The 25,593-nt window shown below is 32.7% G+C and overlaps 2 protein-coding genes across 2 annotated transcripts in view; one reads left to right on the top strand and one right to left on the bottom strand.

Moving 5' to 3' along the window:
* Positions 1–11,226, bottom strand: part of LOC129224150 (eukaryotic translation initiation factor 2D-like) — a 23,872-nt gene extending 12,646 nt beyond the window's left edge. The window contains exons 1-2 of the mRNA XM_054858566.1: positions 11,093–11,226; positions 1,730–2,860 (exon numbers count right to left, since the gene is read on the bottom strand). Coding sequence (XP_054714541.1) covers positions 1,730–2,860; positions 11,093–11,148 — 1,187 coding nt within the window. The 5' untranslated portion in view covers positions 11,149–11,226. The remainder of the gene's footprint in view (positions 1–1,729; positions 2,861–11,092) is intronic.
* A 9,048-nt stretch (positions 11,227–20,274) lies between these two features.
* On the top strand, positions 20,275–25,144 carry LOC129224716 (vang-like protein 1). The gene is made up of 2 exons (XM_054859263.1): positions 20,275–21,516; positions 24,717–25,144. The coding sequence occupies exons 1-2, from the start codon at positions 20,277–20,279 to the stop codon at positions 25,142–25,144; spliced, it is 1,668 nt and encodes a 555-aa protein (XP_054715238.1). The 5' UTR covers positions 20,275–20,276.
* The last annotated feature ends 449 nt before the right edge of the window (positions 25,145–25,593 follow it).

Genomic DNA, 25,593 nt, shown 5'->3' with positions numbered 1-25,593 from the left:
GAACAATTCGCAACTCCAACGAACTATAGGGGGCACTGCAGTCACTGTCTAATGGCCGACTTAAAAACTAAAACAAACGCATGTGGTAACGAAGAAAATGCTAAAAGTGTTGTGATTTTTGTTGTTATGTATGATTTTTTCGCTTTATTCATTTGAAAAGATTTTTCAAAGTCTTTTGGTTATTCTGACCCATATAGAAAGAGATTAGAAACCAAAAAGTATTACGAAAGTAAACAATTAATGCAGAACACACAGTAAGTTCTTCTGAAGCAGCCATTTTCACGATGTTAAATTTGGAATTCATAAATTTTTGGTTCGCTTCGAACGGCATTTTCATTTTGTACCGTTTTTTCTATACATTAGTACATATTAAGTTCAGTTTCGTGACATTTCCGGCATTTGTTGACATTTTTGTCACATAGTGCACATACGTGGCAGACTGTCAAGAGTAACGTTTAACACTAGATAATTTATTTCTATGACTATATGATTGGATAGCCAAAGAAATCATGCACTTAATTCATTCGTCATGGAAATGATTTACCTGATATGCGAAATCTTGTCAAGATACATTATTCTTTCACACAATTTTAAAACCATAACCCTATAAACAGATTTTTGGCGAACTTTTTTTTTTTATTGTTCAAATTCTTAACGTTCTTTCTGGATTTTTCAATCTGTTCTGCGATAAATATTTTCAAGAAAATTTATTTGCATATTGTCTATTTCAGTAGGATACTGTAGTAACAAAGGTTATTTCAATCATTTATTTGGAATTAGGTTAAGGAAAAGTGTCCAGTCAATGTTGTTAAGTTTGTTTTTTTTTTCATCGAATTGAAAAACTGATATTTATTCAAATTCACTCAGAACAAAATAAATAAAATATGTACTCACAGTTTATATATGGTGGTAGTTTTCTGTTCAGTTGATTGACCATTATTTCTTTTTACTTATCGAATTCTGTAATCTTACTATCATTTTATTCCACTCATGATAAAAATTAAAAATGGTTTAACTAAAAACGCGAAATCTCGCCAAGGCTACTTTGCTCGCACAATACTAAAACTATAACCTTAAACAAATTTGGCGAAACCTTTCAGCTGAGAATAAAAGGAATAAAGTAAATTCCTTCTTGGTTAAACATTTTTCATTTTGTTCTACGATAATAAATTCAAGAAAATATTTTGCATACTGTCCATTCCAACTAAATGCTGCTGTAAAATATGATTAGTTAAATTAATTTAAGATTAAAAAAAACTCATATTCTTACAAATTCATACAAAACAATAAAAATTTTTACCTGGTATAACGTTATCCAATTTTGTTAATCCAGAGTTTTCTTGTTTACGTTTCCACCATTTAATACTTTTTTGAAAGAAATAAGGAAAACTAACATTATTTTGAGAAGCTCGAGAATACTACTAAGGGACGAATTAATTTCTGTAGCTGAAAGCAAACTAAGACACATCAATTGCGTTAATAAATACTCAGAACAAACTGCCTGTGTTTACGTCAACAGACACACGTGGAATGCAACGTGGCAATGTTTTAGTTCCATCGTCAGTTTTGTAAATCACCGCAAGGTAGCGTATTCGAGCGCTGGAGTTCCGAATTGATAGGGGAAAAAAACATACTGAATGAAAAATATCTAATCTACAACTCAGCACATATCAACCAGGAGAAAACAAAATTGAACTATTAGAAAAAAAAAAAAAAAAAAAAACTGTACCTGTAATTAGAAAATTCAAAAAGTGGTTTCACTTGAGCAGATATGACATGAAGTTCAGTTACAGATGGAAATTTATAATTTTCTTGTATTGTAGAAGATGGTTCAACTTCTTCTAATTTTTCTGCTTTAAGTGTTTGAAGAAACGACTTAAATGCGGGATCCAGTCTAAAAGTCTTGATATTTTCATTTTCAGCATTAATTGAAACAATGCTTTCTACACCCTTAGTTAATTCTTTTATTTGTATAACGCCCAACCTTTGCATCTTTTTTAGAAAAACTGATAATTTTTTATGCGTTGTTTTTTTAATGTCCAAGTTAAACTGAGAAGGGCATGATTTGAGTACATAGCTACTATAAAATGTACTACTTAAAATAGGATACTGTATTTTTTTATGATTAGCTTTTACAGCAGCCATGAAAGATTGATATAAAATATCATCCATCGTATATTCAGGTTCAACAGCCTCAGTTTCTGCTGGACTTGATTCAGTTTCAATAGTTCTATCATTATCTAATCTTTCTTCTTCTACAGAATTTTCTGATATACTCTGAACATTTTCATCACATAAATTGACATTTTCTAAGTTATCAGAGAGCACTTCTAACACATCAGGGCACAAAGGAATGTCGGACTGATCTCCAGACAACCATAAATTATCTTTGAAACTATGAGTGATGGACACAGCTTTGCCTCGGACACCTTCTTTGCAAAGTTCATCAAAAGACATCAAAGCAACGCCAATAGCAATAGCAGATTTATTTCCAAATATTCTGATGGCACAAATATCATTCATTTTCAAACCTTGAAATTCTTTCTTCAATTCATCATCAACAACAATACCTGGAGCCATAAGATCTGCCCCATTGCATATTTTTTCCAAAACAGCTGGAACTGTCGCAATGGTAGGCAATAAAGTAGGGTACTTCCATAACGAATACAGAGTCGGAAAGCAGCGATTTTCTACTTGAAAGAATACTGGATTTGTTCCAGAATAGAAAATCATTGCAATAGTACCTCCATGAGTCATCGCTTTAACTTGGTTCATTTCCGATTTGGCAGGAATCAAGGCATTCAAATCTTCAGCAGATAAATGAGAATAATGGCTTTCAATCATCGTACGTAATTTTCTCCTAAAACATAAGAAAAAAAGATTTGTTAAAAGGTTTTTATTTCTGAACTGTTATGTACTTGGTCGAAAAAAATTTTAATAGAATTAACAACCATGGTTTTCGACTCTGAAGTCAAAAATCCTTTTTTGGAGATATTTGATTACTGTAAACATTTTAAATAAACAACTTGCTTTAACAATAATAAATAATTATGAGATGAAGTACACATAAACATAACAAATTGTAAAAATTACTATAACTCACAATAATTTTAACTCATAAATAAATTAAAAATATTTCTGTTGCTGAAAAAATATATATATATAAATGGTGGACTTAGTATGACCATGAACAGTTATTGAACTTTGCTTGAAGTTATTTAATTGGGGGGAAAAGAAATGTTTATTGTTTTTATGAATTTGTGTTATGCATTTTTTTAGGACAAATAGCAAGTATCTAAAAAGCCTAAATAATAGTAGAAATTTGTTGAAGAAAAGGTTTTAAAAGTTTACACTGAGGTCTAATATTAATGAATAAGTCAAAATAGTATATTTTAAACTATACTTTGTTGAAGTCATGAACTTTGAATTGAAATGCTAATCTTTCATTGGTAGTATTATGTTTTATGATATGATGGGAGCTGGTCAGGGGAATGTTATAGAGCCATTATTCCTATCAGTGTTGGAAATAACCGGTCATCGTCACATCTTGAGACCAAAAATTCTGATTTGACGTAACATTTTCAAACTCCGCAAGTGCCGAATTCGATGCCTTAAGTTTTGGATTGCATCAAAGTTTTCATTCATGATTCATCATAATTAAAACTCACTATTGACATGAAAAATAATCTTCAAAAAGTAATTTTAAAACTGCAATCAATTTTGTCTTTGTAAAAAATCATCTTATGTTGTACCTTTATAAACATACTTAAATATGCTTGTGGAAATATGTAACAATTATTTTATATATATTATGATAAATTGATTCATTAATACCTTACCTGCCAAAAAAAGTACAAGATTCAAGACCTGTGCTAGGGGTTTGAAGTCGCTAGCCAAAAAATTAGCTGAATTTTTAAAGTCCTAGCCACAGATTTAATTTTTAAAAAAATTTAACTGAAATTAAATTTTTTTAAAACAAAACTTCAATTAGAAAACAAAGTTTTATAAATATGTAATGCAAGTGCTAATATTTTAAATATAAACAATAGAGTAAAGTTTTATTAAAAACACTTAATAACACTGCATAAGACATGGGTTCCTAATTTGATTTTATTTTTTCTAGCAGAATTTGTAATAATAATTTTTAGGATTAAGAGGAAAACCTTTTTTTACTCTGGAAATTTTTGAAAATTTTCTGTTTGCCAATACTTTCGCCAGATTAGAGTTCTTTCTGCCCAACGTACGACTTTTCCCTACATCCTTTAGATGATTTTGGGGGTAACTGTGTTGTTGGCAAGATTGAAGAAGGGCAAAAAAATATTTGATGTTTATCCAGGAGTTTGACGTCGGCCGCAGGGTTGTTTCGAAGGTTTGAAAATCATTTCAAATAAATGGAATGTGTAGCGAATCTCACGGGAGAGGTTGTGTACGCAGTACGACCTCAGCAGAAGATTGGTATATAGTGCTAGAAACAAAAAGGAACCGGCGCAACACAGCTACTGAGGTAGCAAAACAGTTTCCTGCTGCTAGTAGCAAGCAAATATCCCAAAAAACTGTAGCCAGAGGTATGCATGCAGTAGGACTATACGCCCGACAGCTTGTTTTGAACATCCCATTGTCTACAACTCAGCGTTTCGCACGTTTGTAATGATATGACCAGCATTAAATTTGGAGAGAAGTTCACAGACGTGTGTACTATTCTCAGATAACAGCAGGTTCAGTCAGTCGTCTAATTGTAGACGACAACTGATCTGGGGTGAGATTGGCACTGAATACAGGCTGGAAAAAATAAATGAAAGGACAAATATCCTACTAGTGGTGTCATAGTGTGGACTGGGATCATGATCAATGGTTGTACGTTGCTCATGTGCTACCCAAAAGGACTATGGCTGGCCAGCGATGCATTGATGTTGTTCTGCTTCCTCATGTTTACATGTTCCGAGGTGCTGTGAGTGATAAATTTGTTTTCATGGATGACAACGCAACGTGACATCGAACAGTCGCTGTCCATGAGTACCTAGAGAGTGAGAGTACTCAACCCATCGGATGGCCAGCTCATTCTCTAGACCTGATTACCATTAAAAATGTTTTTAATGCTTTGGGGAGCAATCTTGCTGGTCGACAACACGCTCCAATAAACAAGGACACCCTCATCAGTGACTGATAGAGGAAAGGGAGAAATTACCCAACCAGCTACTGGATATTGTGGTGCAAAGCAGTAAACGACATGTGGAAGTAGTTTAAACCCCTTATTACTTAATTCCAGCATAATCAAGACATTTTTTAAAAATTTTATGTTGCCGGTTTTTCTATTTCTGTGTACAGAGTAAGAAATATTAAACTTTTTCGTAAGATAATAAAAATACTGTACATCCTATTCTGTTTTCTGTTCAACCATTTGTGAAATCTGTTATTTTCTGTAAAAATATACCTTATTTATTCAAAATTTGTGACGTGTTGGTTTGCAGAAAATAATTCACATGAAAGCTTTTTAGCTAGAGTAGTTTTCTCTGTACAATCTACAAATATTGAGAAAATCAGATAGGACAGTGCTTAGTCAAGATAATTTGGGCTATTTATTTACCAGTTAAAGAAAAGAGTTAAATATATTTATTTAAAATCTTTGAAGAATTTTTTTAATACCGTTAAGCCCCAAAGCAGAATACTTTACGATGTTCTGCAACGGAAAATCATTTGACTAAAATTGTTCTGCAAGTACCTTAAGCATTGTACGCGAAAAAACGTGACATTTTAAACAAGTTGGGTGGCAAAAATCAAAATCATTTCACATTGTTTTTTTTTAACTGGACTGTTACTATTTATTTCTGTGGAAATGAGATATTTCCGGAAACAGCACAGCTTTCAACCAAATGACTAATTAAAGAGCACTGAATTTGGAAAATTAGTTGATCATGAAAACTATAAAATCAAAAAAACTTTAACAAGGTGTCAAACCTAAACCGATTGGGATTCTCCAAAAATAGTTTATATGCTTTCCAAAATGCATAGAAAGAGCAAAGATACAAAATTTTATAAAAATCCGAACCTAGGTGTCAAACCACATTTTTAGTTAATTTTACATGGCATGAAGGAGCAATTAAAATAATGTCTAAACAAAGAAATTACTGAAATAATAAATAGCATGAGTTGAGTTTGGGTTGCATGTAATAAAACATTTCAAAACAATTAAAGTATTTTCTGGATGCAAAAGGATTGAAATCTTAAACAAGACACGCAATTTCCAGCGATGGACATATTGGCATGTTTCCTAAACATGCATGGCGGAAATTGTAGTGGATGAAGATCGATTGGGAAAAACCTACAAAGGACTAATCGAATTCAACATCGCGAGCTTTCCTCCAAATTATCGTAATTTGAGACAATTTTAGATTTTCTACTAATTTTAAGAAATTTGCAAACTCTACAGATTTTCTGCACCGCAGTTTCTGCAAATTTTCGGCACCGCGGTTTCTGCACATTTTCGGCATCGCGGTTTCTGCAAATTTTCGGCACCGCGGTTTCTGAACATTTTCGGCACCGCGGTTTCTGCACATTTTCGGCATCGCGGTTTCTGCAAATTTTCGGCACCGTCGTTTCTGCAAATTTTCGGCATCGCGGTTTCTGCAAATTTTCGGCACCGTGCTTTCTGCAGAAATTTCAATGAAATTTGCAGAATTTCTGCAGAAAATTTGTCAGTTTTCCTCTCACATTTGAACAGAATTGTTCTGCAGCTCAGGCATCTGTTCTGCGACGTACGTCGCAAATTTAGTAGTATTCTGCTTTGGGGCCGTTAAGAGTTAAGAAATACTATTAAAGTTCAAAATTCATTTTTATGTCCATTGTGAACAAATAAAAAAGAAGTTTAAATTGTGAAAGTATTTAAATTAATTAATTTTTTAAAAAACTTCCCCAGGGTTCGTACATTCGTGAAAAGTGATTTGAAAAAAGTTCATTTTCAAGTGCTTGAAAACCTTGAAAAAGTTTTTAAACCTTGAAAAAATTTATTAGTGCTTAAATTCTCTCCAAAATCATCGGATTATGCTTAAAAGTTTTAAAAAAGTATTTCACCAAATGCAATTTTCTGAACATGTGTTCAATATGCAACATCATGAAACATTGTTTCCATGTTAGGATCCGTATCCGCGGATATCCGAAGGAAAATAAAGATCTGTATCCGTATCCGTATCTGCTAAATTTTGACGGATCTAAAACGGATCTTAGGTTTTATTCTCTATTTAAATTATAAGGTATCACTTCAGAAGCCAATTTGTACCCCTGTTGCAAAAATAAACAGGTAATAAATTTTAAAAGTGTATCTGTGTGTCTATTTGTCGCATCGTAGCTCCTAAACAGATGAACCGATTTTGATACTTCTTTTTTCGTTCAAAAGGTGACTTCATCAAAAGTGTTCTTAGTTTGGCCTCGTTTTTTCAGAACTTTAACTACCGGAAATATTAATAAAAACAAACTTAACATTTTTCAGACTTATGGTAGTAAAAACTTACCTGTACGTTAAAAATGTTGGCCCCAAATTAAAAGAACTAAGTCTTCTGCGTTTGATATTTGTTTGGAACTTCCAAGTTATATACAGTAAAAGCTATAATTTTGTTAAAGAAATTTTAAATGCAATTCAAATTCTTTATGCGCGTGATCGGTAGCTATTTAATAGTCGGATAAGGAGAAAAAGCTCAATGATTTAAATTTTCTATCTGCTGTCAGTTTATATTTGTTAACAATGTGTGTTCTGACCCGCGAAATCCATATCAATATCAGGTCCGCCCTCTGGGACATGTGCTTTTTTTTTTTTTTAATTTTTTAGTTTAATTTTGGTTTCTGTTATTGATTTGGGGTTTCTGTTATAATCTTCATATTGGTTTTTCTCGGCATTCTTCAAAAAAAAGTGAGATTTAATTCTCTATTTACTGTTTGTAAAGGTGTTCCCGGCTCTGTTATTCTGTCGGTCGGAGTAAGTTTGGTGGAATGGGTCAGCGCTGCAATTATGCTGAAATAAAATGCGAAAAATTATTTCTAGCTTGTTCAATAACAGCTTTACACTCTTGCTCCTGTATTCTACATCTACAAAGCAAGCTAGAAATAATTTTTCATTCTATTTAAGCATTAATGCAGCGTTGACCTGTTCCTTCAAACTCTCCCTCAATTTTAACGGAGATTTCTTTAAAGAGAGTAAATCATAGTCATGATCATATTTTCGTCGTAGATGACATTTTTTGAATAAGCAGTGTCATTATTCTGATGGGAATACCTTCCGTAACAAATTAAACACTTGTATAGTTGAATTGGGTAAAAAAAAATTGAGATCCGTATCCGTATCCGCGGATCTTGACACTAATGATCCGGATCCGGATCCGTATCTGCGGATCTACTTTTTTTAGTTTAGCATGTGGTGCTTTTGCCCAATGTTACTCTATATTGCACGTACTGGAGCTTAAACATTCTCTTTTAGTTCATAGTTAAATTTTTGGTCTTTTGACCATAATTAATGAATCCTACACGGCTGATGAGCTCTGGATTCATACTTTATCTTTTCCTATTTAATAGCTGTTTGCAATTTTCCTTTTTATCATCATTAATTATATATAATTTGTTTAATATTTGTAATTCTGTTTGCTTAATTTTATATATAAATATATAAATATATATATATATATATATATATATATATATATATTTTTTTTTTTACAACCGAAAGATATTTATATGTATGTTTACCTTAGATTAGTTTATTTTTTGTTTAATTTCATTAATTAACAAAGGAATTAATTGGGAAACCATGATAACATTGAACTTACTCGTATTTCGCGGAAAATTGCTCTTGTGTTTGAAATTTCAATCTTTTTGCATCCTGTAAATATTTAAATATTTTGGCTAATCAAATGTTTTTTTCACATATGTTTCCTTAGATTAGTATTTTTTTTTTCAATTTTAATATAAAACAAGTAAATTTATTTTATGGGAAACATTTCAACATTGAACAAACTCACACTTCGTGAAAAATCGTTGCTTGTGATTCAATTCAATCTTTTTGCATCTTGCAAATATTTAAATATATTGACTAATCAGATGTTATTTTCATATATGCTACCTTAGATTAGTATATTTTATATTTAATTTTAGTAAAATACAAATTTATTTTATGGAAAGATGACAACATTGTACTTAATTCATGAAAATTTACTTCACTTGTTTGAGATTTCAATCCTTTTACATCTTGTAAATATTTTTATATTTTTGGCAACTAGAAGTTTTTTTGACACATGCTACATCATATTAGCTTTTTTTACCATAATAACTAAATTATTTTCCACTTTGGTCTTGTTTAATTATATGCTCATTTATTTTTGCAATTTTGAATTTAATTACCTTTAGCTTATTTTCAGTCATAACAGATTTTTTGAAAAAAATTTAAATCTAAGCAATTGAGCACCTAACAAATTAACTTAAAGTTTGCATTTTAAATATAAAGTTGAATTTATGAGTACATCATTTTCTTCATGTATGCTAAAATAATTAAGGTGTGTAACAGGGGTGGGTTGTGTTATTATTTTTTACTGGAAATCCAGTAGTGTTCATTATGCTTTTAACTCCCTACGTCTCCAATTTTTCCCCTTTACCTCAAATGTTCAAAATTACTACTTTATTGAGGTTGTGGGTGCTTGGAACAGTTTACTGAAAGAGGCTGTAATCAACATAGGGGTAGATAGCTTAAAGGAGGGTCAATTTATTAGTCCTCGTTTGGATCTAATAAATTGAATAGGACCAGCCTAGCTAGGCCCTGTTGCTGGTTATCAACAGGCACTGGGCCTGGTATTTCTATGCAGAATATTTTGACTTAATAAACTGTTTTAACATAAAGACAAAATTGTATGCATATCAAAAGTTATTGTAGTACATATGTATATTCAAGTAGTAGGGGTCTTAAGTTTTAAAAATTTTGCTGGTTCTGATTAGAAAATTCACATTTACTAAATTTTTTTGCATGCTTTCAAGGAGCATTTTTACATTTTGTGTATTGAAGAAGGAAGTAATATTTGTTAGTAACACACAGCTGAAATGGATTTTACTGATCTGCTCATCTAACAGTTTAAAATTTCAATGCAGTTTGTGTCCTTAGTCATGAGTGTTACCCCAGGGATCACATCACAATGAAACTAGTTAATGATTTCACTTAAGGCCCCTCATTTCAAAATTTTCCTTGGGGCAAGGGTGTATGTACACTCGATGCTTCACTTGTTCTTTTTATTTAAAATTTTCATTTTTATGAAGCTTTCTGTTTAGTTTTTTTTTTAGCAATCAGGATTGCTTATTGTTCTTATTTGACTGTTGAATTCCTATGATTTTATTTTCCCACCACCTCCCTCTGCCAGCACCACCGTTGCGTCGACAGGCCTCATAATGCTGCTCCTCTTGCAAAAACCGTCTCCAGGTTGCGCCCATATCCTACATACACACACGCATACACACACACACCTACACACTCATGCCTGCACACAGACACATACACATATGCCTACATACACACACACATGAATACCTACAGACACACACGCGTACACACGCAGCACTGCAAACACAACATGCACACACATGCATACATACACACACCCACACACATGCGCATACACAAACACACACACGCTCATGATTGCGAAAAACATCATTTGAATTCAAGATGCCAAAAATTCAAATATATATATATATATATATATATATATATATATATATATATATATATATATATATATATATACGTAATTATATATATATATATATATGTATCTTTTTTTTCCTTTTTTACTAAAGAGTTTAGTTTATTTGACATTGATTGGCAACTTTTGACAAGAAGATAAAAGCTTTGTTTCGACTGGCGAAACATTTTTAAAACGGGCCAAGTGATCCACGTTATCATAATTCTCACAGTAATAAATAAAAATTATTTAAAAAAAATCTGCATTTTTATGCGAGCATAAATTGGCACATGTTCACCTGTCAACATAGGTGTCACTCTCATAAACTTAAAGGGCGTAAGATTTCTTTTTTTATTAATGAGAAACACAAGAAAATTTATTCTGACCTGTCTGATCCTTTAACTGTGGTGCTGGTTTTGGTTTTATACGGTTTTCGAAACATGTTTGTTTTATAAAATCAAAAGGACACTCTTACAGAAATTTTTTTATTTGCGGAAATTTTCAGTGAGAAGTTGTCAACAATGATCAAAACGCCAAAGTTACAGACAAGATTTTGGGCTGCTTTCATTTTTCTTATTTTGGGGGCAGGAGGGAGGGAAAATATTAATTTTAAAATGTAACTCCTGCTTTGTTGGTGTAAATATTTCTATAAATCTCTCTAAATTAAATGTTTTGGACCTTGAAATTACTTATTCTTTAGTTTTGATTGGTACATTAATACAAACGTACACTAGGGTTGCGTTCGACGAGGTCAACCGGTATCAACCGGTTAGTTAATCACGTGACAGTTAATGATCACTTGCTCCAATCAACCAATCAACTGCTTAGAATGGTTACCTACCGGTCGACCGGTGAGTTTCGTCGAACGCAACCTAGATGAAATAGGGACTCTAGATGAAACTACGGTCCCCTTAAAACATAGAGCTCTCAAATTCCATTTCATTTTATTATAATGATTCAACTAATCATACGTATCATTAAAGTTTATGGAACAAAGTTAACTAAATCTTATGAAAGCAAATTTACGCATTGTTTGTATTTCGTACTTTCTTGGGAGCAGGATTCCTATTTAACATTGTCGTGCAATGAAACATTCTTGTGTAAGAATAAGTTTGTGTAAAGAAATAGCAATATGTGTCACGATGCATATATTTTTGATATCATTATTTCGGTTTAGTTTGAAGAAAATGCTAATTAATGGAATTGCCCGAGGATAACCTTTGATCGCGCCATGACAGTTTCAAGATCGGTTTAATGGTTGAATTGTTTCCAAAATGGGGAAGTTCAATGCGCTCTAATTAAGTATAGTTTTTGGTATGCTTTGAGTGACACTTTGTCTTAAAATTCAATTTTTTATTGATTCATAGAAAGAGATAATCTGTGCAATGTGTATAAAATCAGTTCATTGTGGTTTGTGGAGGATATGACGCCTGGATGAAAAGTTTCCTTAGCAACGCCGACTTGTCGGTGTTTTTATATATAAATTTTATTCCCATTCTAATGTATTTGTGCCTTTCTCAATAATGTATTCAATTGTTAAGGTTTGTATAATTTTCTTATTCTGTTATTTTGATCATTAGTTTTATTGACTGTCTTCGGTTTGATTATTTTTTTATGACATGTAAACATTTTTTGGAAATATTTGCGGAGAATTGTTATTTATTGTGCTGTCAGAGTCACTAAGGAATTTTTTCTTAGTCTTTGTAATACATACAGGCAATGAACAGTTCTGTTTGTCATCAAAATTTTGCGATCTCATGCCTTTTTTATGACCTATCAGTTTTCAAGTTGTTTTCAAGAAAATGGTTCTCATAATGTAAGATGACTAAAAGTGATGTTGCATGTCTAAAGGTATAAAAGTAACTCATGACATTTAGAAAATTTTGCGATTGATTTCGTGCCATAATTTGGTTTATTAAATGCTAATATTGAATATTACGTAGGTAAAGCAGTATAGCTTTATGACACTAAAATACTTGGAAAAGTCATTTTTTAATTCTTAAAACTTTTAGTGAATCTATGCAAGGTGCTGATTTTTAAAACATATATTGGTTGGATTTGTGCAGTCATAATGCATTTTGCGTTACTCTTTCTACATGACAAACCACTAATTTCAATAATTCCAAGCAGCCAATAAAATTTAACATAGGGAAAGGGGCAGGATTGGCAAGGTTTTGTCAGTTGGCGGTTTTATTCAAATTATACCATGGTTTTTAACGTCATGTAATGATTGTCAAACACCGAACTTTCTGTCCAAAACCACGGTCTAACTATATTATTGGTCAAATATTTATCTCAGCAAGTGATCCTTTTTCAAAATTCTAAAATTAAAACACACTTTTATTTTCATGATGAGAAATTTATTTTCTCTTTGTGCAAAATAGTTTGAAAAATTCATTTATTTTGTGTTTTAATTTGCATTACTGGCATGATCCATCATTTGGTAGAAACAGAAAAGTATAGGTTAGAAAATTAATTTTCAAAAATCTTAACTAATTTAAGATAAATTCTGGTGAAACTTAATAGTTTTAACAGTTGATATTGTTTACATAGACTTGGTTGCAAATGGATTGAAATTTTTCAGCTAGCATTGCAAAATGATGCATGTGCAACCTTTCAATTGCACAATATGAAGCATGAGAGGGGAATTACTCATGCCAAATTGATAGAATCACATAAGTCTTAGCTCCCACTTGGCTTGACCTACCATCATAGAGTTTCCAAAAATTGTTACCATAAATGAAGAGTAAAAGTTGTAAATAAAATGCAAAAGTAAGAATTTCTGCCTCGTTCACAAGAACTAATCAGGGTTGCCAGGGGTTGAAAAGTGCCCAAAAATGAGTAATTTACCCTCATAGAGTTTCCGAAAAAAGTTCTGATAAATGAAAAGTAGAAGATGGATATAAAACGTTTAAGTAGAGTTGCCTACCTTTTACAGGACCCTAATCAGGGTTGTCTCGTTGTCTGGGGCTAAAAGGTGTCCAAAGAGGGAGATAATTTATCCATTATCGAGTTTTCGGAAATTGTTGTCATAAATGAAAAATAAAAGAGGTAAATAAACGCTAAAGTAAGTTTTTCCCAACCCTAATTATGATTGCCAGTGGCTAAAAAGTGTCCAAAAGGGAGTAATTTACTCTCATTGAGTTTCCAAAAATTGTTAGCATAAATAAGGAGTAAAAGTTGTAAACGAAGCGCTTAAGCAAGGTTGCCTACCTATTGTGTGTGAATTAATTAGGGTTGCCAGGGGCTGAAAGGTGCTGAAAAATAAATAAGTTACCCTCATCATTTTCCAAAAATTGTTGTCATAAATGAGCAGTAAAAGCTGTTTGTCTGACCTATTGCGTGTGAACTAATTATTGTGTGATGAGATTTTATCAATGAAGTTATCACACCGATGACTAATTTAATTAGTGCATTTTTAGCTGCAGAGTGTAACTGGAGTCCTTTTCAGAAAACAATACATGTATTTGAAATTATGAATTTATTTCCTCCTTGGTGATATGATACAGTGTTATCCTGGGCGAGCTATTTACATATGAAATATGATATTGCAAAGTAAGTTCTCTCGAAGCATAGATAGATTTGTAAAACAAGCAAAACCATTATTTGTAAATTTGCATTATGACAAATGAAGAATCATTTATGCAATCAAAGTTACAGTTATTTAAACTTAAGATTTGCAGATAAAGTTTACAGTTATAAAATGCCTAATCGAGAGCATGACGCGTAGCAGCCGACTTGGCTGACTATGAAACTAAAATGCGGCGCCTTAACAGAGAGAGAGCAACTGAGCTACAGAAGCAACATATATAGTCAGCCAGAGTCATTTGCATGTGAAATGCGCATTTCCCAATGTTAGAACGGCGGCCAATCAAATGGATAAGGAATTTCGTCATTTCATGACGTAAGGCATGCACGTGTTTAAGATTGGGAAATACGTTATATACATTGAAATTAGCATTTGTGACTTTGCAAGATAAAAGAAAATGGGGATTTAATTAATGCCAAATATATCAAAATAAATGTGAATTATTGATAATATTATTTGGAATTCCCAATACTAATCAGGGTTGCCAGGGGCGAAAAGGTGCCCAAAATGAGTAATTTACTCGAGTTTCAGGGTTGTTGTTTTAGCCGGACAAAATCTAATTTGGCTATGCCACTGGCATAAACTGGTTAAAACCGGCCAAAACTGGATTAACCAACTACACTAATAAGTGTACACATACGGTTTGTATGCATAATATAGCACATTTTAATGCATGATTAGGAGAAATAAGATGTGTATATATATATGATAATTGAAATAAATTTTAAAACTAATTTATTGATTTAAATGCAATTTTTCTTATATTAACATTGAAAATTGTTCACAACAAAGACAAAGAGGTTTATTAAGAATACTAAACAGCAAGCAATAGAAACTTAGCTATTCTTCACAAAACTTGTAACATTCATTCAATGTATTAAAAATTAAATAATATACTCTTATTAAACTTGAAATTTATTTTGTGTGCATAAAACTATGAAACAAGTACATATTGTGCTATTTACACTGTTTGAAACATATTTTAAAAACATTATCACACACTTCTACTATGATGTGACTAACCTTTTGGGATAAGTCATCATTTATTACTTGCATCAAGTATAAAATCAATTGTTTACTTAAATAATGAATAGTGACTGATTATGGGATTGATGTTTCATATTTCTTTTAGTTATGCATTAATTTATTTTGATTTTAAACTTTATTATTTCCTTTATCTACGTCCAATGGCCAAAACTGTTTTTATCCAAGCCCGTTTTAACCGGTTTTATCCATGCACAATATGCAACGAACCACCCCTTGAACCCTTAAGTGACGGGCCTAATCAGGTAACGGTGGTAGCAAGTCAAATCCAGCTTACTGTTAGAAACTGTGTATGTTGCCCACTTCCTCCTCTAGACGGCGCTGTCGTCAAACCAGGAACTTTAATTCCTTATTAGAACTCTTTTTCACTTCTCTCTTACTGCTTATACTGTAAACACGTAGCGCTGTAGTATATGTATTAAATTTGTGTTTCTTAGTTTAGAACGAGTTATGGTTTTAATGAGATCGTGAATATACATCTATGAATATCAGTCATTTAGCGGAAGATTCCTCCAACATATAATTTGGCATCTAGTTGAATTATCAATAAAATGTTCAGTAAATTACCGTCCATTAGCCAGGGCTAAAGCAGAAATACGTGAAATACACCACCAGCTCAGTCATTTCCAGCCGAGGACTGCAGTTTCGTGCTTATTAGCACTCATCAGCCCGGCATAGGAAAGTGACTAAGCTGGAGATGGAAAACCCATGGCGGGCTGATGAGTGCTAATAAGCACGAAACTGCAGTCCTCGGCTGGAAATGACTGAGCTGGCGGTGTATTTCACGTATCAATAAAATGTCTCTGCTAAAAGATAACAACCCTCAAATCACTAAGCTAAATAATTCCAATTACTCCATATGGAAGTTTAGAATGGAAATGATATTGATTAAAGAAGATTTAATTGATTTAGTAGAAGATGAACCACCCGCATCACCAGACAACAAGTACTTAAAAAGAGACCGCCAGGCGCGAGCACTAATAAATCTTTTTATTGAAGATTCTCAAGTAATTCACATTAAATATGAAACCACCGCAAAAAATACTTGGCAAAAATTAAAATCTATTCACGAAAGAGTCAATTTATCAAATAAGCTATTCTTGTTGCGAAAGTTATATGCGACAAAGATGTGCGAGGGAGGAGACATGAATAAACATGTTGCCGAAATTCTCGGGAGGAGACATGAATAAACATGTTGCCGAAATTCTCGAATTAATTGATAAACTTAAAGCAGTAGGAAAAGACATAAAAGATGATGAAATAGCCGCTTTACTATTGGTATCTGTCCCAAAATCGTACGATAACCGCTTTAGAAGCAAGACCGGAAACAGAGCTAACTTCCAAGTTGATAAAAAACAAATTAATCGATGAATATAATAGAAGAAAGGAACAAGATGTGTCAGAGAATAGTTTTACGCACGCATTCAAATCTAACATGTCATTGATGAATAAGAAGCCGAATAATGTCGGAAAATTCTGCACTTATTGCAAGAAAAATAATCATACAAGAGATACATGTTATCATCTTAAAAATAAAAATAATCCCAATCGCAATTTCTTTAAATAATAGTCTGTACGAAGTGATTTTTAAGGAAGATATTAAAGTAAACTACGTATCAAACTGTCAGAATAATAATTGCATGACTCTATGGCATAAAAGGTTAGGGCATAGAAACACCCAAGCAATAAGACAGTTGGTGAAAGAAAATTTGGCCGATGGGATTCAAATTGATAGTTGTGAACAGATCAAGGACTGCCGTACTTGCATAGAAAATAAACTTAGTGAGTTCCCATATCCTAAAGAATCTAAACACAGAGAAAAAGAGTTAATGACCCTCGTCCACTCTGACTTATGCGGACCACTTCAAGATGCAAGCGTTGGTGGAAAACTTTATTTCCTCACTTTTATTGACGATTTCTCCCGCTTTACAATGATTTACCTTCTTACAAGAAAGAGTGAAGTCTTATCTAAACTGAAGGAATACATTGCAGTAACAAAGAATAAATTTGGAAAAACAATGAAGATTTTAAGAACGGACAACGGCGGAGAGTACACAGGAAAAGAATGTGAAGAATTTCTTAAAGAACAGGGAATAGAACACCAATTAACGGTACCGTACTGTCATCAGTCAAATGGGGTAAGTGAAAGGAAGAACAGATCTTTGACAGAAATGACAAGATGTCTTCTTTCAGAAGCCAAATTACCAAATCGTTTTTGGGGTGAAGCAGTCTTAACAGCCAACTACCTACAAAACAGGTTGCCAACCAAGCTAACAAAAAGACACCGTACGAGTTATGGACCGGAAGAAAACCCGATCTATCAAACATAAGAACATCTGGATCAAAAGCCTATGCTTATGTCAACAAATCTAAACGAAGAAAATTAGATAAAACATCTGTAGAAGGAATTTTCATTGGATATGATAATCGAAGCAAAGGATACAGAATATTAACTTCTGACCAGAAGGTAATAATATCAAGAACTGTCAGATTTGTTGAAGATAATCGAGATGAGGTAGAAACACCAGTTATTTCTGCAAGGAAAGAAGAAGATGGGGCAAGGCTTTGACTTTCAATGAAGTTCCATATTTGTCTTCTGTTGCCATATTTGAGAACAATGGTAGTGGTATCAACTTACACTTGAGCCGAGCAAGAAGTTCAGAATAATCTGCGGCTTGAAAATTAATTAATGAAAGCTTGAAGAAGGCGGTTCATTTCAGGCTTTCAGTATTCTCCTGTTGCCTAATTGTCGAATGTGCTGTGTGTAGTCCAATATCATCGCCACATCATATTCTCTGGATGACAACAGAACGAGTTTCTATGAATGACAGTAACAAGGATTTCTTTTAATGTTATTCTTTTTATATGAACCACCTGTAGCATATGCTTCAGACCGTCTTTCGCCATGAGGATTAAGGAAAATGTCACAAGCGTGAAAACCGAGAAGGTTTTCATAGTAAATAACAATCAGATCATGAGCATTTGATACAAATTCAGAATTTAAAGAACTTCAGCATAATGAATGGCATCAAAATTGGTTGGTTGATTGGGTAGGGTGGTGAGCTGGACTCAACTTGCTGCCACCGATACCTGATTAGGCCTATCATTTAGGGGTTCAGGGGGTGGTTTGTTGCCCCCCCCCCCCCCAGCTTTGAAAAATAAATTTACATTTCGGTGAGTGTGAGTTTTCCTGTTTTCTGTTGAAACTTCCATTGAATTTGCACACTTTGAACCCCTTCCCAGGAAAAATTGGAAATGACAGGCCTGCACGTGGTGAGTCCTCAGTCATTTCATCATAAGAGAAATGTATTTAAACAGTATAAACGCTAAAACGGATGTTTAATAGTGTATTTTTATAGCTTTAATGTCAGCTTAAGAATTTTTGAAATAATATGACTTTTACTTTAAATATGGTATTTTAAGGCTTTTTGCGTGAATTGAAATGATTAACAAAGTGCCCCCAAGTTTTTAAAAAACTTTTCGGTAACTACAAAGTGTATTTTCTATACTATTAAAAATTAAGTAAAATATTTTTTGAAAAAGAATACATATCTTTAAAAATTGCAAATTTTTTTCCATTTTTACTCAACTTGACGGCTCTTGCGCGATTTCAGTTTTTTAAAATAATTTTTTAAATTATTTTACCCATTATTAGACTTTAAATGTGCAAGTTTTCCCCGCTATTAGAAATTGATTAAGAAAAAAAAAATAAATTCTGCCTTAGTATAAAATGATTCTTCAAGGTTGAATGGCCTTTATGATGTGAATTTATGTGAATCGGTTGCTTTTACGATGTGGAATTTTGTGAACAGGCAGCAAAGCAGATCCAATCCTAGTTTAGATCGACCCTTGTGAAATTAGTTTATGGAAAAAGTTAAGAAAAGAAGAAAAAAAAAGCTTCATCAAAAATGTTTAAATAACCTATCCTAGTGAATCATTGAGTGCTGATCAACTTAGTTTTACTTTTACTCAAAAGAAAAAAGATTATATAATAAATCCTGACATAGAATAATTGATAAAGTACTTGAATTAATTACTTCAGAAAGAGTGTAAGTGCAATGGATTTCCATAAGAGTTACACCATTTCTAAAAAAAAAAAAAAAAAAAGATTCACAGTAACTAATTGTTTTAGTTATCAAATACCTTGTTTAAACAGAACCACTTTGAAAACCAGATTTCAGTTTTAATATCAATGACTTTTTTTACAGCATAACAAATTATTTGAAAGCAAAATTTCTAAACTTATTCCAACTAAAGAATTTTTTATAATCTTGACTGATATGATGTGTAAATTAAATTTCAATAAGATGACTATGTTTGACAATAATATCAGTGTTGACATGTTGTGTGAAAAACCGAACCCTGTGAGGGGAGTAGAGGACACATTTGAACAACTCGTAAAGTTTAAAAAAATGAAAATTATGAGAAAAAAAAACATTAATGGCAGCACAATTATCCTTTTCTCAAGAAAATTTGGCCTGCGGACCGATGGGCTGGCAGTCCAGTCCGCTCCTGGGGATGAGAGGGGGGGGGGGGTTCCAAAAGTAACTATTCAGTTAACTCAACTATGTCAGATTCGATCAAATTCTGTAGACCAGTAGTGTAGATAGAAATTTCCTTCTAAGTGGGGCAAGGAGAATTCCTTACTGCGTGATTGGTTGATACCCACTGATTGTATTTGATTCGATTCAATCCCATTTAAACCGACTGAATCAGTTTTTTTTTTGTAATAGTTTTCTCAGATCAGCAGACCACCAATGCTTTTGAACACTGAGTTAATATCTGAACTATTTCTTGAGGTATTTTGTAATGTGATTAGATATATATAGTAATTAGTTCTATTCTAGAGGGTATATTGTGAATTGTTCTGACACTTTTTATCTTTACATTTCAGGTATCTACTTATGGAAAAGAAATAGTGTATCTCTAAGTCTGTTATGTCTCTGTGGACAGGTGATATCCATGTTGGCACAGGTATAAACTTGCCTCGCAAGCCAAACATGGAGACAGAATCTGTACGTTCTTGTTACAGTGAACAATCTTCACGTTCCAGGCGCAGTAGAGCCCATAGTACTCATGGAAGCAACAACCACCATGGTTACCGAAGTCGTTCTTCTAAGCACATGCATCGAACTCCAAAAGGGGATCGCTCTCATAACTCCACTTTGGGCAGCAAGTGTAGCAATGGCAATGACAGTCGGCCAGAGGAATTCATAGAAGTTCAGATTCTTTCTCAAGATGATAACTGGGGGGACAATACAACAGCCATCACTGGTAATACTAGTGATCATTCTGGATCCTTGGATGAGTTATCAAAACTGAATGGTGATTATGAGACTAGCTTGAAATTTTACTGTCACATGTGGGTAGGAACTGTATTTACCACATTACTCTCATTTTGTGCCTTTGCATCGCCCATCCTCATGGTTATATTGCCCAAAATTGAAGCGTTAGAGTGGAAGGTGCAAAAATGTGGCCCAGAGTGTGATGGACTCTTGATAAGCTTATCATTTAAACTTTTGATTCTTTTGTTTGGTTCGTGGGCTCTTTTTTTCAGAAGACCAAAAGTTACACTTCCAAGAATATTTATTTTTCGTGCAATTGTTTTAGCTCTAATGATAGTTTTTACCTTTGCTTATTGGCTTTTTTATAGTGTTCGCATTGTTGAAAAGCGACACGATAACTATCACAGTATTGTACTGTTTGCTGTGTCTTTAGTTGATACATTATTATTTATTCATTATTTAGCAGTTATTCTCATTGAATTAAGGCATCAAACCACACAATATTTTGTAAAAGTGGTACGCTCACCAGACGGGGAGAGTCACTGTTACACCATTGGACAGCTCAGCATTCAGCGAGCTGCAGCTGTGGTATTGGAGTATTACTATAGAGATTTCAGTATTTACAACCCATACCTTGAAACAATTCCAACTAAATCAAGGAAAATGGCAGGAAGTTTTAAGATGTATGATGTGGACAATGCGCCTAACAGCCCAATGAATTGCACAAATCGTAGTGTTATGAGCAATGACATTCACAGACGGGACTCTAGTCATAATGAGCGTTTTTATGAAGAGCATGAGTATGAAAGAAGAGTAAGAAAGAGGAAAGCTCGTCTTGTGTCTGCAGCAGAAGAATCTTTCACGCACATCAAAAGATTGCAAGATGAACCAGGTATGCCCTTTTATAATTAATAGAACCTCGTTTTAGAATTTGTCCAAAAGTAGCTAAAATTTTTAGCAATAAGTTTCTTTTAAGGCATATGTAATGTTTAGTACATTTTTATCTGACAACGTTCATTGATTTTTTATTATGATAAAACTTTATCTGTAGTTCACATGTTTCTGCTATAAAGCTATATATTCAGGCTTCCCAACTGCGTCAGAACCTGCAGAACAACATTGTTTGAATCATCCTCTTGTTAGATGTATAGCTTCGCAAATCTATCCATTACGGAAAGAGGATTTTTCAGCCAAAAGGCTGTATTTCAAAATTCTTTCTGGATAATTTTGAGAACAAAATTAAAACCTTAATTTAAAGTATCAAGACAAGGACAACTCATCAATGTGTCTCTGTTTTTGTAAATTTCTCTTTGAAATCATCGACTGTATACTTTTATTTCTTTTAATGTTAAAAAATTGAAAAATGTTCGGAAGGAAGGATCAGGGTACATGTGTGCAATCTTTTTGCATCCTTAACAGGAGTTGAAAAAGAATTTCTCAATAGCAAGCGAAGTGTAGCAGGGGTCTGTCCAGGATTTTTCACAGGGTCCGTTTTTTGTGAAAAATGAAATAATTTTGTGAAAAATGAATTAATTTTGTGAAAAATCAAAAAATTTCGCAATTTTTTTTTTAGAATTTAGAGATGGCACAAACAGCATCAATTAAACTTAAAGTTGAGTGTTTTCCTCTTCTACGTCGAGAAAATCATTCTGGATTTTTTTCTGATATTTGGCGGGGGGGAGGGGGGCATCGCTCTTTCAAGTATCAATATTTATCTACCATTCTACATTATGTTAAATTATACTAGATATATTTCTGTACAGTACTTAAAATAATTGTAACAAAAATATAAATAAATAAAATAAAATTCAGAATAGGGTTCAGCATTCAACTTTTTGACCCAAGACACTCTTAAAAAGCACAGAATTTGGTTTAAAACTTCTAAATTTCGTGATTTTAACAAAAATAAAAAGATATTTCAATTGTTTACCTCTTAACAAAGCGTAATAATCATTAAAAATTCGAAAAATCGGATTCCCATAGCGGATGCAAAGAGATCGCAATTCTCAAAGTGAAGGCATCAAAAGTATAAAAACAGCTTGTAAAAGAAATATTTTTGATAAAATTATTTTAAAATTGCATTTTAGAGTCCTATAATAAACATATCATTAATATCTGTGGACACAGTTGACCCAAAAAATAAAATAAAATAAACCATCTATTTAGCATTTTAAGTTTTGACTCATAACAGAAAATGGAATTTTGCTTTAAAACCTTGAAATGAGAGTTCTAACAGAAATAAAGAGACTTATCATTTATTTGAATCCTAATAAAGCGAAGTTAGCTTGAAAAAAGAACAAAATGTGATTCTCATATCGAATGTTAAAAGATTGCATTTTTCAAAATGTAGACATCTAAAGAAAAAAAAAAGGTAATTAAAAGAGTTTATTTAAAGTTAATCATCCTTGTTAGCATCGAAAAATCAAAATCCATATAATTTTCTCCCAAAATAACAATTAAACATCGCACCGTAAAAACGCAAATATTGACAAGCTGGCAAAATAATGAGAATATTTTCCAATCAAGTCATTATAAAGGTTCAACGCCAGACGCTAAGTGGTGATAATTTTGAAGTTGGTAACACTATCTGAAGCGATCATATATTTTCCTCACCCTTACTATCCCTTTGCAGTTCTAAGTTCATTTCGCAGATATATATTATTATTGTTTATTAAATCATGAGCGGAGAAAAGTGCTTACCAATGCCTTTTCAGAAAAGTTTACGAAAACACCGCTGCTAATTAGCTGTGATAAAACAAACAACCATTATATTTATTTGGCAGTAGCCATTATTTATCGCTTGCAGGAGCATCGAGTGCCGATTTTTTTTTTTCAAAATTAGCCGATTTTGTATAAGCTGATCCCTCTAATTTGACTTAAAAAAAGGTTCCAAAAATTATCGGTTTATACACAGAAATATGCGGTATTTTGCTTTCAGATTTGCTCTTTCAATAAACAATTTGACAGATCCGATCTTGTTCATCAGAATTTTGTGAAGGGTCCGTTTTGTTTGATTGGGATTTTGTGAAAGGTCCGTTTTGTTTGATTGGAATTTTGTGAAGGGTCCGTTTTGGTTGATCGGATTTTTGTGAAGGGTCCGTTAACGGACCCAAATATCCTCTGGCCAGACCCCTGTGTAGGTACATATTTTTTCATATTTTTACCCAAACTGAATATGTCTGTGGAGCTCTCCATTCCATAGAGATTCCGTCATCAAGGCATTGGAAAGCAAGAGGTCTAATGGAGCGATAAACTTCATTATTGAGCTACTTTGATGTTCTTTTTGTCCTTTCTGCATCTAGTTATGTTCTTGACCCTAGCCATTGGGGAAACAAGTGTGAGTAATTTTAAATGGATAAAACACCATTTGCAATATTTCTATCAAAGACATTTTTCTTGTTTTTACCTCATATTAATTAAAACAAACTAAATTTTACATATCTTGTGTTCCTTTTTTTTTTTTTTTTTTTTGCCTCTCTGATTAGTTTGGTTAATAGCTCTGTTTTCATGAAGAATAAATTCCTGGTTTGAGTGGTTACTAATAATAAAAAAGTTGCAACTAAATTTAAAGTGTCAACTAATCAAGGATTACAAACTAAATATTTGAATGTTTCTTAGTTTACAAAATGTAATTTTAGTAACACTAATAAGAAAATTGACTTGCAGAACTTGAGTAACATTATGAAAATAAATTATCACACAGAAACTATTAACTAATAGTATTGAGATGTAAATTGTAAAAAAAATAAGTGATTTGGAAATTTGAGTAATAAAAGACATCATTGTGAATAATCACCCAATTATCAATTATCGAATCATCCCTGGGATTAATCAATTTTCAGGCAATTTGCTTATCTTTGCATCACTCTTTCCTACATAATGCAAAATATCACCCTTATCTAGGTTTATTCATAGTTACAGATGTTCTCTGTGCGGGCTTTAGTATTTTCATACACATAGTTTTTCTCCCTTTTTTTGAAGTATTTTTATGCTGTTCATCTTTTTTTTTTGTTTAAACGTCATAATGCTCTTATGGGTTAAAACTTTATGACTTTTGATTTTCTATTTTAATTGAATTGCATGCTTTTTCAGGTGCTGCAATCCCCATGGATCCCCAGGAAGCTGCACAATCCATCTTCCCTTCAATGGCCAAAGCATTGCAAAAATACTTGCGCATCACACGTCAGCAGCCACGTCATACGATGCAGTCCATTCTTGATCATTTGGCTCTTTGCCTCAGCTATGACCTCAGTCCTAAAGCCTTCTTGGAAAAATACCTGGTGTCCTCGCCCGTTCTGCAAAATGATCGTGAACAGAAACCAAGTCAGACTTGGGCACTGGTTTGTGACACGCTGTTGTCTCGCGCTTTGGAACCTGGATGTGTATTCTTGCTGAGGCAAGGTGACATTTCTCTTCTTGCTACTATTACTCGCCTACCACACTTGAGCGTTGCAGAGGAAGTTATTGATCCTAAAAGTAATAAATTTATATTGAGATTGAATTCTGAAACTTCTGTGTGATGGTACTTTTTTTTGTACATTTTTCTCTTATGTTTGTTTTGTACAGCATCTATTGTACATTCAACACTAAATACTGGCTAGGGCTTCTATCAGTATGATCAATTTTATTTATTTTTATTTTTTACAAAATACTTCTTTGTGTATTTTTCAAAAATTATTGCGCATTGCGCATGTTACATTACTTGGGCTGCTATCTGTACAATTTATTTATTTTTATTCTACACAAAATATTTTGTTGTATTTTCATACCATGTAAATTTCAGAGTATTGAATTTTTACAATCATTACATTTTGAAACATGCACAACAACTTTTAAATCTTTAAAAGTACTTCTAAAACTCTTATGTAATTTCAGCTTTTAAAGTGTTAATGAGTTCTGTTAGTTTTATCCTAATGAAAAATGAATTTAGAAGAATCAGAAGGATGTTTTTTTTTTTACATAATTGCAT

This window comes from Uloborus diversus, chromosome 6 (genome assembly GCF_026930045.1).
Source record: "Uloborus diversus isolate 005 chromosome 6, Udiv.v.3.1, whole genome shotgun sequence".
In the NCBI taxonomy this organism is placed as follows: Eukaryota; Metazoa; Arthropoda; class Arachnida; order Araneae; family Uloboridae; genus Uloborus; species Uloborus diversus.
The sequence above is the reverse complement of the archived record's forward strand: the minus strand, read 5'-3'. Positions and strand labels throughout refer to the sequence as shown.

Coding starts and splice junctions, on each gene's coding strand:
- LOC129224716 (XM_054859263.1), top strand. CDS start 20,277: ATGTCTCTGTGGACAGGTGATATCCATGTTGGCACAGGTATAAACTTG. Junction 21,517..24,716: donor AAGATTGCAAGATGAACCAG/GTATGCCCTTTT, acceptor ATGCTTTTTCAG/GTGCTGCAATCCCCATGGAT.